General features: G+C 25.6%; 1 protein-coding gene across 1 annotated transcript; it reads right to left on the bottom strand.

Moving 5' to 3' along the window:
• Positions 1–4,740: 4,740 nt before the first annotated feature.
• LOC120083904 (transcription factor MYB80-like) lies at positions 4,741–6,733 on the bottom strand. The gene is made up of 3 exons (XM_039039813.2): positions 6,553–6,733; positions 5,960–6,089; positions 4,741–5,534 (listed from the first exon to the last, which is right to left on the bottom strand). Exons 1-3 carry the CDS (start codon positions 6,686–6,688, stop codon positions 4,820–4,822), a joined length of 981 nt encoding a protein of 326 aa, XP_038895741.2. The 5' UTR covers positions 6,689–6,733; the 3' UTR covers positions 4,741–4,819.
• Between the last annotated feature and the right edge of the window lie 5,630 nt (positions 6,734–12,363).

Raw genomic sequence — 12,363 nt, 5'->3', positions numbered from 1 at the left:
AAAATTGTTATTTTTAGAATTTGACTATAAATTCAACTCTTTTATTTTATTTTTTTTTAAAAAGATACAGTAAGAAATTGACGAAAAAAATATAAACTTAATTTTCAAAAATCCAAAACTAAAATTCAATGCCTCATTTGGAAACCATTTGGTTTTTAGAAATTAAATCTATGTCCTCTTAATTTCTTACATAATTTTGTATCTCTCTCAAGTAAAAAAAGATGAATTATTAACCAAATTTCAAAATTTAAAAAAGTTTTGAAAAATAACATTTTTTGTTTTCAAAACTTAACTAAGTAGATTAAAAAAGATAAAAAATTTAGATGGGTAAAGAATATTTATAAATTAATTTTTAAAAATTAAAATTTAAAAATAAAATAAATACCAAACGGAACTCAAATGAGTACCGAACCAAATCTTAAATAATTGATATGTGAAGTGGTACTTACTACTTAGTAGTCTGACAGAGACTTCAAAGGCATAATGTAATTTGGGAGTCTTTTTGGGAGTGCTTCCCAATGGGGATTTACCTATCACCTCCATAAAATTATAGATGGGCTAATTTGGTCTTTTTCTATCTCTCATTTTTCCCTCACTTTTTTTTTTTTTTATTAATCATCCACCATAATTAGAAAAACAATAATTGAATTCAAAGTTTAAGGTGTTTTTGAATAACCATTTGATTTTAATTTTTGGTTTTTTTGATAATTAAGGCTATATTCTATCCATTTCTTTGAATTGGTTGCCTATTTTTGAGTAAAAAAGTTAGAATGCTTAGCCTTTTTTTTAAAAAAAAAATTAACTTGATTTTTTTAAAATATTAGTAGAAATAGATAACAAAGCAAAAAATTGGTGGTACATATTATGTTTATAAATTTAAATTTTAAAAATTAAAAACAAAAAGTCAAATGGTTATTCAAGGAAGTTAAATATCTCTAAAAATTGTTTTTAATTTCCCTTTTCTTTCTCTATTTAGTCTATCACTTTTAAGAATGTTTATACTCTATAATTTGAGATTTTGAATTTATTTAATGTGAGACTATTATTGATCAAATATTGATGTGACATAAATATATATTAGATGAATTTTAGGTGAGTTTACATGAAATCTAGACACTTGATTAGACTATTGGGCATGCAGTGTCACTATTCTAATTATTGGGCTAAAAATAGAGACTAAATATAGAAAATCCTCAAAGTTTCATCTTAAATTTAAGATTAAAAAACACTTTTAAGTGTTTAGAGTTCAAGTAAAAATTTAATCTTTATGCTTAGTTTTTAGTTCATGTACTTTAAAGGGGTAATAGTTTTTATCCGAACGTTAAATTTTTTAGTTTTTAGTTCATGTACTTTAAAGGGGTAATAGTTTTTATCCGAACATTAAATTTTATTATATGTAACAACATGGTTTTTGTTGTTTATATATACATTGGCATGTACATATATGTAAGAAATTCTATTAGATATTTAATATTTATTTTAACTCGTCATTATGATTTTTAAAATGCAGGAAATAAATCGTTAAATACTAAAATTCAATAACTAAAATTTCGTTAGGTAACCATTTGGTTTTTTATATTTAGTTTTTAAAAATTAAGCACATAAACACCTCTTCTTCATCTAAATTTCTTGCTTTAATATCTACTTTTTACCCATATTATTAAAAGCCAAGTCTAAATTTTAAAGCTAAAAAAAATGTAGCTTTAAAAAACTTGTTTTGACTTTTGGAATTTGGTTAAGATGAGATAAAATAGACTTAATTACAAAAATAGAAAATGAAAAGTTACCAAATGAGGATCTAAATTGTTACAAACTTGAAAGTTAAGTAGAGATGGAAAAATGAAAGTGAATGAACTAAAATTGTTATTTTTTTTCATGAGTTAGAAATTAAAAATATTTTTTTAAATTGATATTATGGTTAAATAAAAGAAAATAGTAGAAAAAGTCCAATTTTTCTTGGGTATTTAAGAGAAAAAAAGAAATGGATTCTCTCGAGGCACGGCCTTCAATTTTATTTTTCTTATAGAGAAACAAACCTAAACTTAATGTATTTTTGGGAGTGATTTTAAAATCGTGAAAATCACTTTTGTCATTTTTAAAATCATTTTAAAGTATGTTTTGGGTCACTCAAAATTAATTTAATATTAAATTATTACCTTTTAAATGTAATTTTCATATCATCAAAATTAATGTGATTTTGAAAATGAAAAAAATGATTTTAACTATTTTAGAATAACTTTCAAACATACTCTTAGTAGGGTATGAAAATTTGAATCTCCGACCATAAGAAAAGCTACATGTCATCTTCTTAAAAAAAAAAATTTAACAATTCCATGACTGCAAATAATATTTGGACACTTGGGTGCATTTGGATAAAAAATATATCGATTTTTTATAGATCCGACACAAACAACAAATTAAAATATTTTAAAAAAGATGTAAGAAGAATTTGTCATGTAACAAATTATGATTGGACAATTTAATGAGATACACAAAAATAGGTATAGCTCGAGATGCAAGTAAGTATTTTTCATAATATTTTAACGTTAATATTTTTTTAAAAAATATGTTTTACACTACATAATATATCTTCAAATTACATGACCTAATATATGTTGTTTCACTTAATTCTTTATCTCTTACTTGTAATTTATATTTTTCATAAGTGTTATCGGTAAGAAAAGGGTCAACAATGATACGGAAATAAGGCTCTTATGTCTACTTTCTCCTAGTCAAAATGAGCATAGTTTAATTGTTATAGTGTTTATACTATCAACCTTGAAGTCGCATAGTTTATTTTATGAGATGTCAAGCACATTATTTTACTTTGAGTAGCTCTTTGTCTTACATATTATTTTATAGATTTTCTTCCTTTTAGAAGTTATTCTCTTGGCAGCTCACATATATGTGTTTTAAACAAGACTAGACGAGAATGCTATAGAAATAAGAGAGAGGATCTCACGTTTAAGGGAAGCCTAGTTAATCACTAAGGAATAGATTGTATGTGAATCACAATAGAAGGTATCTAACAAATATGTTTTTCATTATAATCGCTTAACTCTTTACTAATAAAGTTTCTTTTTATCGGACATACTGCCTCCCAGACAGATTATATTGCACCGAACTAGGTTATCAATTTCCGTGTCTTTCTATTTTTATTTGTTTTTTTTAATTTATTTATTGTCATTAATATCGTTACGACATTGTGTGTAAGTTGTGTTGTTCTATATTAGATTGATATCTATATACTCTTTAATAAGGATATGTATGTCTTATCCAAATTCTTTCACCAAATCTACGGTGGGGGTTATGGAAGAGTAAATGATATTATATTAGATTATATCATAGACTAAAATCAAACCATTGAAAAAACAAAGTATGCAAAAAAAAGGCCAAAAGTTGTCAAATAATTAAAAAAAAAAAAAATCATTTTGCCATTTTTTAAGTCCAACCTAGGGTAGCAAAAAAAAAAAAAAAAACACAAACCCTAATTGTGGAGCTTAATATTATTCCAGGCCAGGCTCTGCAGGTAGAAGTAGTAGAGGGAAGAGGCACATGAATTCAAAAGGTCAAAACCATCCCATCATTTCTTCAAAGTGTAGTGATTTTTGCAGGGCTTGAAATGTCTTTTCAATAGCTCCATAGCTCTACTACTCACCCCTATAACAACAGCATGGCCTTCACATAAATGTAAACCTCTCTCTCTTTCTCTATTTTTTTTTCTTTAAAAAAACATGAAATCTTATCCAAGTAAATTTATATCCATCTCGATATTTCTATCGGTATATCCTATTTTTCATGAGTTTAATATTGACATGAAATGTAAAATGATATTTCTATTGTATCGTAAAAAAATTCGTGAAATATAAAAAAAATAAGCAACAAAATGTTAAATATAATATAAATAATAGACATATCCATATTTGTATCGATATTTCCTCGTTTCCATTGATATTGACATGAATGTGAAATGATATTTCTATTATATCGTAAAAAATCTGTGAAATATAAAAAATAAACAACAAAATGTCATTAATGTAAACATAATTTATATTATAGACATCGTTAACTTGTTTAAATTTGATAAATCTATTTTTTTTATAATTTTTTAGAAATATCCATTAAAATCGATATTTCAATCGAAATTTTTGTAGAATTAAAATTTTTGGTTGACATCAACCTTTTAAATCTTGTTTGATATTACTAAAAAAAAAATAATAAAAAATTACTTTACTTTAAAAATGTAAATTTCCCTCATTGTTTTTGTTTTTATATACTTTATGAAACATATTTTTAACTTCCATATATGCCTGTTTTTTTTATTGCCCTGGTTTTAGGGATTTGACTCTTGCTCTTCATTTCTCCAACTTCACTTTGGCTTCTAGTTCAAAACATATACACCAACTTTCACATAAAGCCAAAAATTAAAATAAAAAAATAGAAAAAATAATCTTGTCAACATTAACTTTATTTATATTGGATTATTTTTAATTTTAGAATGATTATAAATATCAAATTTTGGCTTTATAAGATATGCTAATTAAATGAATTTCAAATCACAATGATATTTTCTTTCCTTTCAGCCATTGGACCATCATTCCTTTATGCTAAGACCTTCTAGTTTTCACAAAAAGACATATACTAGCCTTGAATTTTGGAGCAACTACAGTAAAAAAAAAAAAAAAAAAGTTTGTACCAACAATTTCACATCATTAATTACCTTCATTAACATAGTGCACACAATCAAAAGAAAATTTTACCCAAGTGCTGTCAAAACACGAGAGAAATTAATCCTCCCCCCTTTTACCCCCCTTTCTCATCAGTTAAAGTACATGAATTTTTCTAGTAATGTCTTGTTTTCATCCTCCATGAAAGCAGCTGGTTGATGATTATTCATAACATTATCAGAATAATAATAATAATAATAATTAGGGTTATTATTATTATTATTATTATTATTATTATTATTATTATTCTGAAACCCCATTATTCCTGAAGAGTTGATTTGAGTGTAGCTTCCATCAGAAGTACTTGAACTGCAACTGGCTTCACTTCCAAACCCTAATAAGCAGCTTTCTTTCATTTGTACTAATGGATAATTATGATTATACATCAAAGAATTACCACTCAATAAGTTGTTGTTGTTGGTTTCTTGTGTTTGGACAAGACAAGGGCTAATAATATTGTTGTTGTTGTTGTTTGTAATTTGGAAGTTTGACCAATTTGATGGGATATTTGATGAAATGAGATTTTCAAAGCTTTTCATTGTTATTGTTGAAGGAGGGGAGAGGTTGTTGTTGTAATAATTGATATCATTCAAGTTATCTGTGTAGTTCAGGGATGAGAGTGGTTGAGATGAAAATGATGAAAATATTTGTTCATGATTACGAGAATAAGATGGTGTGGTGGTGATGGTGGTGGTCATTTGGGCTTTCTTCTCCATTCCTATAAGCTTCCTCTTTAGCTTGCTATTCCAATGGTTCTTTATATCGTTGTCTGTTCTTCCTGGTAATTGTGTCGCAATTATCGACCACCTACAAATTCTCGAGCTAGATCCATAAGAAGAAGAAAGAGAAAACAAAACCCTAAAAAAGTTTCGTTAAAGCTTACTCAATCGTTCACAACAAGTTCGATCACATACATATTATGAATACGAACTCAAGAGGAAATGACGTAAATAAATGTTTGTATCTAAGTTTTTACTCTTATATCATGTTAAATACGGTTAATTTTACGCAATATTTAAGTAAACTTCGGGTAAATTTAATTGTTTATACATTTTTTTTTTAGAAATTACATATTCTTAACATAAGGATAATGAAGAAATGCATGCAAAGAAGCATAAATTAAATAAATAAATAAATAAAAGGAATAAGAATGGAGTTGGTTCTAAAAGGGGTTAAAAGGCCATGTAAGTTGACTAATAAAATATTAATTAAGATTATATAAATGAAAGTACCTGCTTCCAATTGTGGAAAAGAGAGTATAAATTATTCTATCTTCCTCATCAGTGAATCCTCCATGTTTAATGTTAGGCCTCAAATAGTTAAGCCATCTCAACCTGCAACTCTTCCCACATCTCTTCAAACCTTCCAAAAATATCCACACCAAATGAGGAAAAAAAAAACACCCATTTTACAAAGAGAATTTTTTTTTAAAAAAAAAAAAAAAAAAAAAATCAAAACCTACCTTAGAGAAAGAACCATTCAAGCCAAAGTGAACATAACTCAACTAACTTATATATGAATATATTAGCGACCACGAGATCTATATTACAAATCACTGTATCCTTATTGAACTAAAAAAAACAACAATGAAGAAGAAAGAACAATTCAAAACCCTAAAAACCCATTTGAAAAAAAAAAAACCCTAAAAACGACTGACATAAGAATGTATTAGCGACGACCACGAGGTCTATAGTTCGAATCCTCCTATCACTATTGTACTAAAAAAAACAGCGACTACGATGGGAAAGAACAATTCAAAACCCTAAAAACCCATTTGAGGGAAGGAAAAAAAACCCAAAAATGGGCAAAAATTGAGTAATTTTACCAGCTTTTTGAGGGAGAGAGATCCAATTCCCACCAGTGCCATTCTTTTCAATATAATCTTTGAGCTTAGCATCTTCTTCAGGAGACCAAGGACCTTTCTTCACATTACTCTTATCACAACAAGGAGACCTTCCCATTCTTTTTTCTTTTTTTTTTTTTCCTTCTCTAGTAGTAATTTTTTTTTCCAAAGAAAACAATAATAAATGAGGGGGAATGGGGAAAGTGAGTTATTATTATATAAGAGCATTAAGTTTTTATTTCTTTTTTGGAGGGGTTGGTATTATTTATAAAGAACTCAAAAGTGAAACAGTAAGTCAAAATGATAGACAAATGTTGAAACAGTTTTCTAACTCCTATGGGAACAAGCTACTCTATAGTCTCTTCACAACTTTTTTATCCTTTCTTTTATTTTAAAATATATTAGTGTAGATATATATATATATATATATATAATTTGGCAGCCTTAAGTACAGCAAACCCTTACTTTCTCCATTCAGTCTTTTTTTTTTTTTTCTTTCTCATTTTCAAAAGCATCCAAAGTCTTTCTTCTAAGCATTTAAAAAAATAAGAAGGGAAAGGAAAAGGATAGACATGTAAACAAATGTATAAGCAATGTAAACAGAATTTGACTACCATAACACTGCTACAAAAACTATATTAATTTATGTTTTTTCACAGTCAAGTATCGGTGGTACTTGACATTTTTAAAAACGTCAAGTAATCCAATATCAAGAATAAGAGAAATTTTTTTACCATCTAAAAGTGTCAAGTTATAATTCTCTTGATACGTTATAACTGTCAAGTATATGAGATCTTTTGACTTATTTTAAGTGTTAAGTATCTAAATTCTTGACATTTATTATAAATCAAGTTTTTCGTTACTTGATAGTTTTTACTTGTCAAATGTAATTTCTTTTCGACATCCAAAACTGGCAACTTAAGGAATACTTGACCGTTTTGCTTGTTAAGCTTATTTTTTTTTTAAAAAAAATTGTACTATTAGAAATTACCAGTATAATTTTTTGTTTTGAAGTCCAACAATGATATAGAGGATGATCATTTTATTAACCAAGTAAACAAACAACACATATATTGAAATCTTTAAACTTCTTCAATCATTTGAAACTTTCCACTAACCTAGCTAACAAAAGTGCATATATATCCTTGAACATAATTGTCGTCATATATATATATAATTACAACATCTAATGTTTACAAAATTCATAACAAAGTCCATACATCCAATATCATAACTAAAATCCCAAAAGAACAAACCCAAATATTTACAATTCCAAAAATTACACCAACTATATAGATCTAGGTACCCCATATGATCAACACACGCATTTCCAAAATTATCATATTAACATTCTATCCCTATATCCAATATCAACAATATTTGTTTAACCAATATCTTCAAAAAATTGAATGTCGACCATCCAAAAAATGCAGATCGTCACCATCACATGTGGGAATCCAAAAATTCAGCTAGCTCTACTCGCACCTTGTCTAACTCAAATTGACTGTACAAGTCCCTTGTATCAATCTAAAATAAAGCCCAAATATATTGAAGTCAATACTTATTTTGTCAAATATTATATATTTGAACTATTGAGAATAATGCAAATATGTATTAATTAACAACACACCGAATCAGTGACTACTTTGCCCCCTTTGGTGATAATATCTCTCATGTATCTTATCACATAGTATCCACATTTAGTGGTTCCAACTTGTAAAGGACACTGCAATAATACATAAACTAAAATAATTTATATTGCATACGCATTAGGAATAACATACATATATATAATTTCATTAATGAACAAATATGTTTATATTTACCTTTACAGTTTTCCATAATGTTTAGTTTCGACCTTTTTGAATATTTTTCTCGGATCGAAAGATCGCAATAGCCCTATTGCCAAGTAATACCCACAAAATAGTAAAATAAAGTAAACATTAAAATGACGAAAACATCATAGTATAAGAAGTTAACTTATGTGTCTGTTACGTATCTGATATCTACTTGAGATGATGTTCGTAATGAATCAAGATAATAGAAGATATCATCATATGCGTTAATATAACTAGTAGTGCCAAGTGACCACTAAATAAAATACAAGTTGTATATGTTTACTGTTAGTACAAGAACTTTCAATGAATTGACTAGTAAAACCTTACTTACCTTGGATTAAAAGGATAAAAAATGATTTAGTTTTGTTGTGAAATCATTAAAATACTAATTAAACACTAATTAATTTAAAGAACTAAATAAAAAATTAATTAAATCATTATGGTTTGATAAACCTAATAAATAGTATCCATAGTTTGATAAAATTTTCATAAATAATCATGATTTTCTTTTTTTATTTTTTTTTTAAAAAAAGAAAAACAAAACAACAAAAGAGCTTCATTGAATGGTTCATATCACATGGACTATTTATTAGGGTTCATCAAACCATAAAAACTAAATTCTAATTAATTATAAGTACTATAAAGACTAAATTTTAACTTTCTCTAGAATCTATACTATAGGCACCAAATTTACAATTTAATCATTTTTAAACTTGTGTATTTTACTCAGTTGTGTTCTTCTTTACATGCTCTTAAAATGCTTACAAATGACTAAAAGTGGTTTTTTTAAAACCAAATGAGTTTAAAAGTATGTTTAACATAACATTCTAATGATACTTGGTTGCAAATTAAAACCTTTCTTTAGAAAAATTGGATCGAATTAGCTTTTCAAAGAATAAATACCTGAAAACTTCCAATTCCAAAAAGAAACATAAAATAATTGAGAATCACTTAAAATCTTTTTATGGTAATTTGACTTTTTACCGAGTCACTTTTAATTTAGATGTTGAATCATCCAAACAAACTTTTCATTAAATTAGGACAAGTTTATTACTATGAACGTAGTTTAATTGGCATAGTGTCTGAGATTAGTTCAGGATAATTTAAGCCTTAAAACTACTATTAAACATAATTCCTTTTTACTTAAAACCATTTTATAAAAAGTTTGGTAGTATAAAATATTTTTGAAAAAGTATAGAGGTAAATCAAACTAACCTAATATAGTGTAAAACTTCTTTTGACTAATTAAAAAAGCTTGAAAGAAAATTTGAATTATCACAAGTGGTTTAAGAAATTCTAAGAATAGATTAAAAAAAATAAATATATATATATATTTTAGTTTTAAAATGAGCCAACATGATTATAAATATGGTAAAATATTAAAGTTTTTCTATTTTAATTATAGATAGCTAACTTATTTATAAATATAATCAACTTATTTAACAGTTTTGTTCCTATTAGAAAAATTAACACTTATTTTAATTAAATTGTTAAAGTGGACAGGATTTCTTGAATCTAGAATAAAGTTAATTAAATTATTATTTTTATAAAAATTAACTATAAGATCAAATTATTTTAAATGGTAAAATTTATGATTCAAAAGAAACTTAGAATACAGGAATTAAATATTTGTATAAAATTCTAGAAATAAAGGGTTATAAATAAATTTTTAATGTATCATTCATTATTTTATTTGTAAAAATATGATGAAAAACTTTATTGTCTCGTATTCTAAAATATTAATAAACTGTATTTTCGTCCACAAATCGTCGTACTTATTCATCAGTCTCTCTCAGGTGTTTAATTATTAACTCAAATATTATAGTTTAATCTTTAATTTTTGCATTAAAATTCATTTTTTTTTCTTTCTATTAGCTATTCTTTTGCCACTTAATATAAAATAATATTTGCTTCTAATCTAAACTAACACTTGACCCATACTAAATAATTTTGAACACTTAATTTTTACCATATTAAATATATTCTGATCAAGTAAAGACATTAACAGTTGTATTTAGGTTAGGTTTGTATTGTATTAAAGAACATATTTTTTTTTTTTAAAAAAAGAAAAAAACTGAAAATGATTCTATGCAGAAGAGAACAAATTAGAATAAAGTATAAAAAATCTAAAAATTAAAAGTTTAGGTCCTATTTTGTAGCAATTTTGTTTTTTATTTTTTATTTTTGAAAATTAAACCTATTTCCTCTTATCGCTTACATTGACTTACATATTTCTTAAATTTCATAAACAAAAATAAGTTTTTAAAAGTATGCCCTTTTAATTTTCAAAATATGGCTTAGTATTTTAAACTAGTGGTAAAAGTAAATAACAAATGAAAATATTTGAAGGTGCAAGTAGACTTTATAGGCTTAATATTCTAACATAAAAAAACAAAAAACCAAAAGCTCTGTTTACTAATCATTCGGGCACCATTTTGTTTTTAAATTAAGCCTATACATCTGCATTTCTTACCTTGATTTGCATTTTTCTTAGGTAGAATAGTTGAATTCTTAACCAAATTCTAAAAGAAAAAACAACTTTTTGAAAGCTATTTTTTTTTAGTTATCAAAATTTGGCTTTGTTTTTTAAACCATCGGTGAAAAGCAAATAACAAAGGAAAAATTTTGGAGGTGGAAGTACTATTTATAGGCTTAATTTTCAAAAACAAAATAGTTACCAAACAGAATCTTCGTTTTTTGTTTTTTGTTTTTGAAAGTTAAGCCTATTTTATCTTCATTTCTTATAATGATTTGTATTTTTCTTAAATACAATGATAGAATTCTTAGAAAAATTTCAAAACAAAAATAAAATTTTAAAATGTTTTGTTTTCAAATTTTGGCTTGATTTTTTGAACTATTGGTAAAATGTAGATAAAAAAAAATGAAAATGAAAATTGTGTCTATAGACTTAATTTTTTAAACACAAAAGTTAAAATCTAAATAGTTACCCACCAAGATCCAAATGTTACTAAATGGGACTTTAATTGAACCCAAGTTTCCATTTATAAACATTAGTAATTTTTGAAAAAAATGTTTTTTTTTTGGTTAATTCACAAACTTTATCTAAAATTTAAACAGTACTTCTATAACCCAATGAAGAGGGTGTGTTTGTAGGGGTGTTCAAAAAACCTGATGATCCGAAAAAATCGATCAATCCAATCCAACCCGTGCGGTTTGAGTTGGGTTGGGTTGGGTTCAAATAAATGAAAATTTTATGGATTGGGTTGGTTCATGGGTTCACTTAATATAACCCAAACCAACAGAATCAACCCGAGTTTATTATTAACTTTAAAAAAAATATATTTTTTATTACATATAACACATTATTTATACATATATTGATTTTAATTTTATTTAATTCAAATATTTTTTAATAATTTATTCTTCAACAACTCTTAAAAGTAGTTTCTTTGCATTTTAGAAAGGAAATTTTCACTATATAAATTGAAACCGAGTTGTTAATTTTAATTCAATATATGAAAATAATTATATAAGATTTTTACATATTTACATTGTGCTTCTTTTTAGAATTTTTTTTAAAAAACAAATGACCCAATTAACCCGAAGCAAACCAACCAAAATATTTCATGGTTGGGTTGGGTTGGGTTCAAATAAATGAAAATTTTATAGATTGGGTTGGTTCATGGGTTCACTTAATATAACCCAAACAATCAGAATCAACCCGAGTTTATTATTAACTTTAAAAAAAATATATATTTTTTATTACATATAACACATTATTTATCCATATATTGATTTTAATTTTATTTAATTCAAATATTTTTTAATAATTTATTCTTCAACAACTCTTAAATGTAGTTTCTTTGCATTTTAGAAAGGAAATTTTCACTATATAAATTAAAATTGAGTTGTTAATTTTAATTCAATATATGAAAATAATTGTATAAGATTTTTACATATTTACATTGTCCTTCTTTTTAGAATTTTTTTTAAA

Source organism: Benincasa hispida, chromosome 8 (genome assembly GCF_027475165.1).
Source record: "Benincasa hispida cultivar pf3 chromosome 8, pf3_genome.v1.1, whole genome shotgun sequence".
In the NCBI taxonomy this organism is placed as follows: Eukaryota; Viridiplantae; Streptophyta; class Magnoliopsida; order Cucurbitales; family Cucurbitaceae; genus Benincasa; species Benincasa hispida.
The sequence above is the reverse complement of the archived record's forward strand: the minus strand, read 5'-3'. Positions and strand labels throughout refer to the sequence as shown.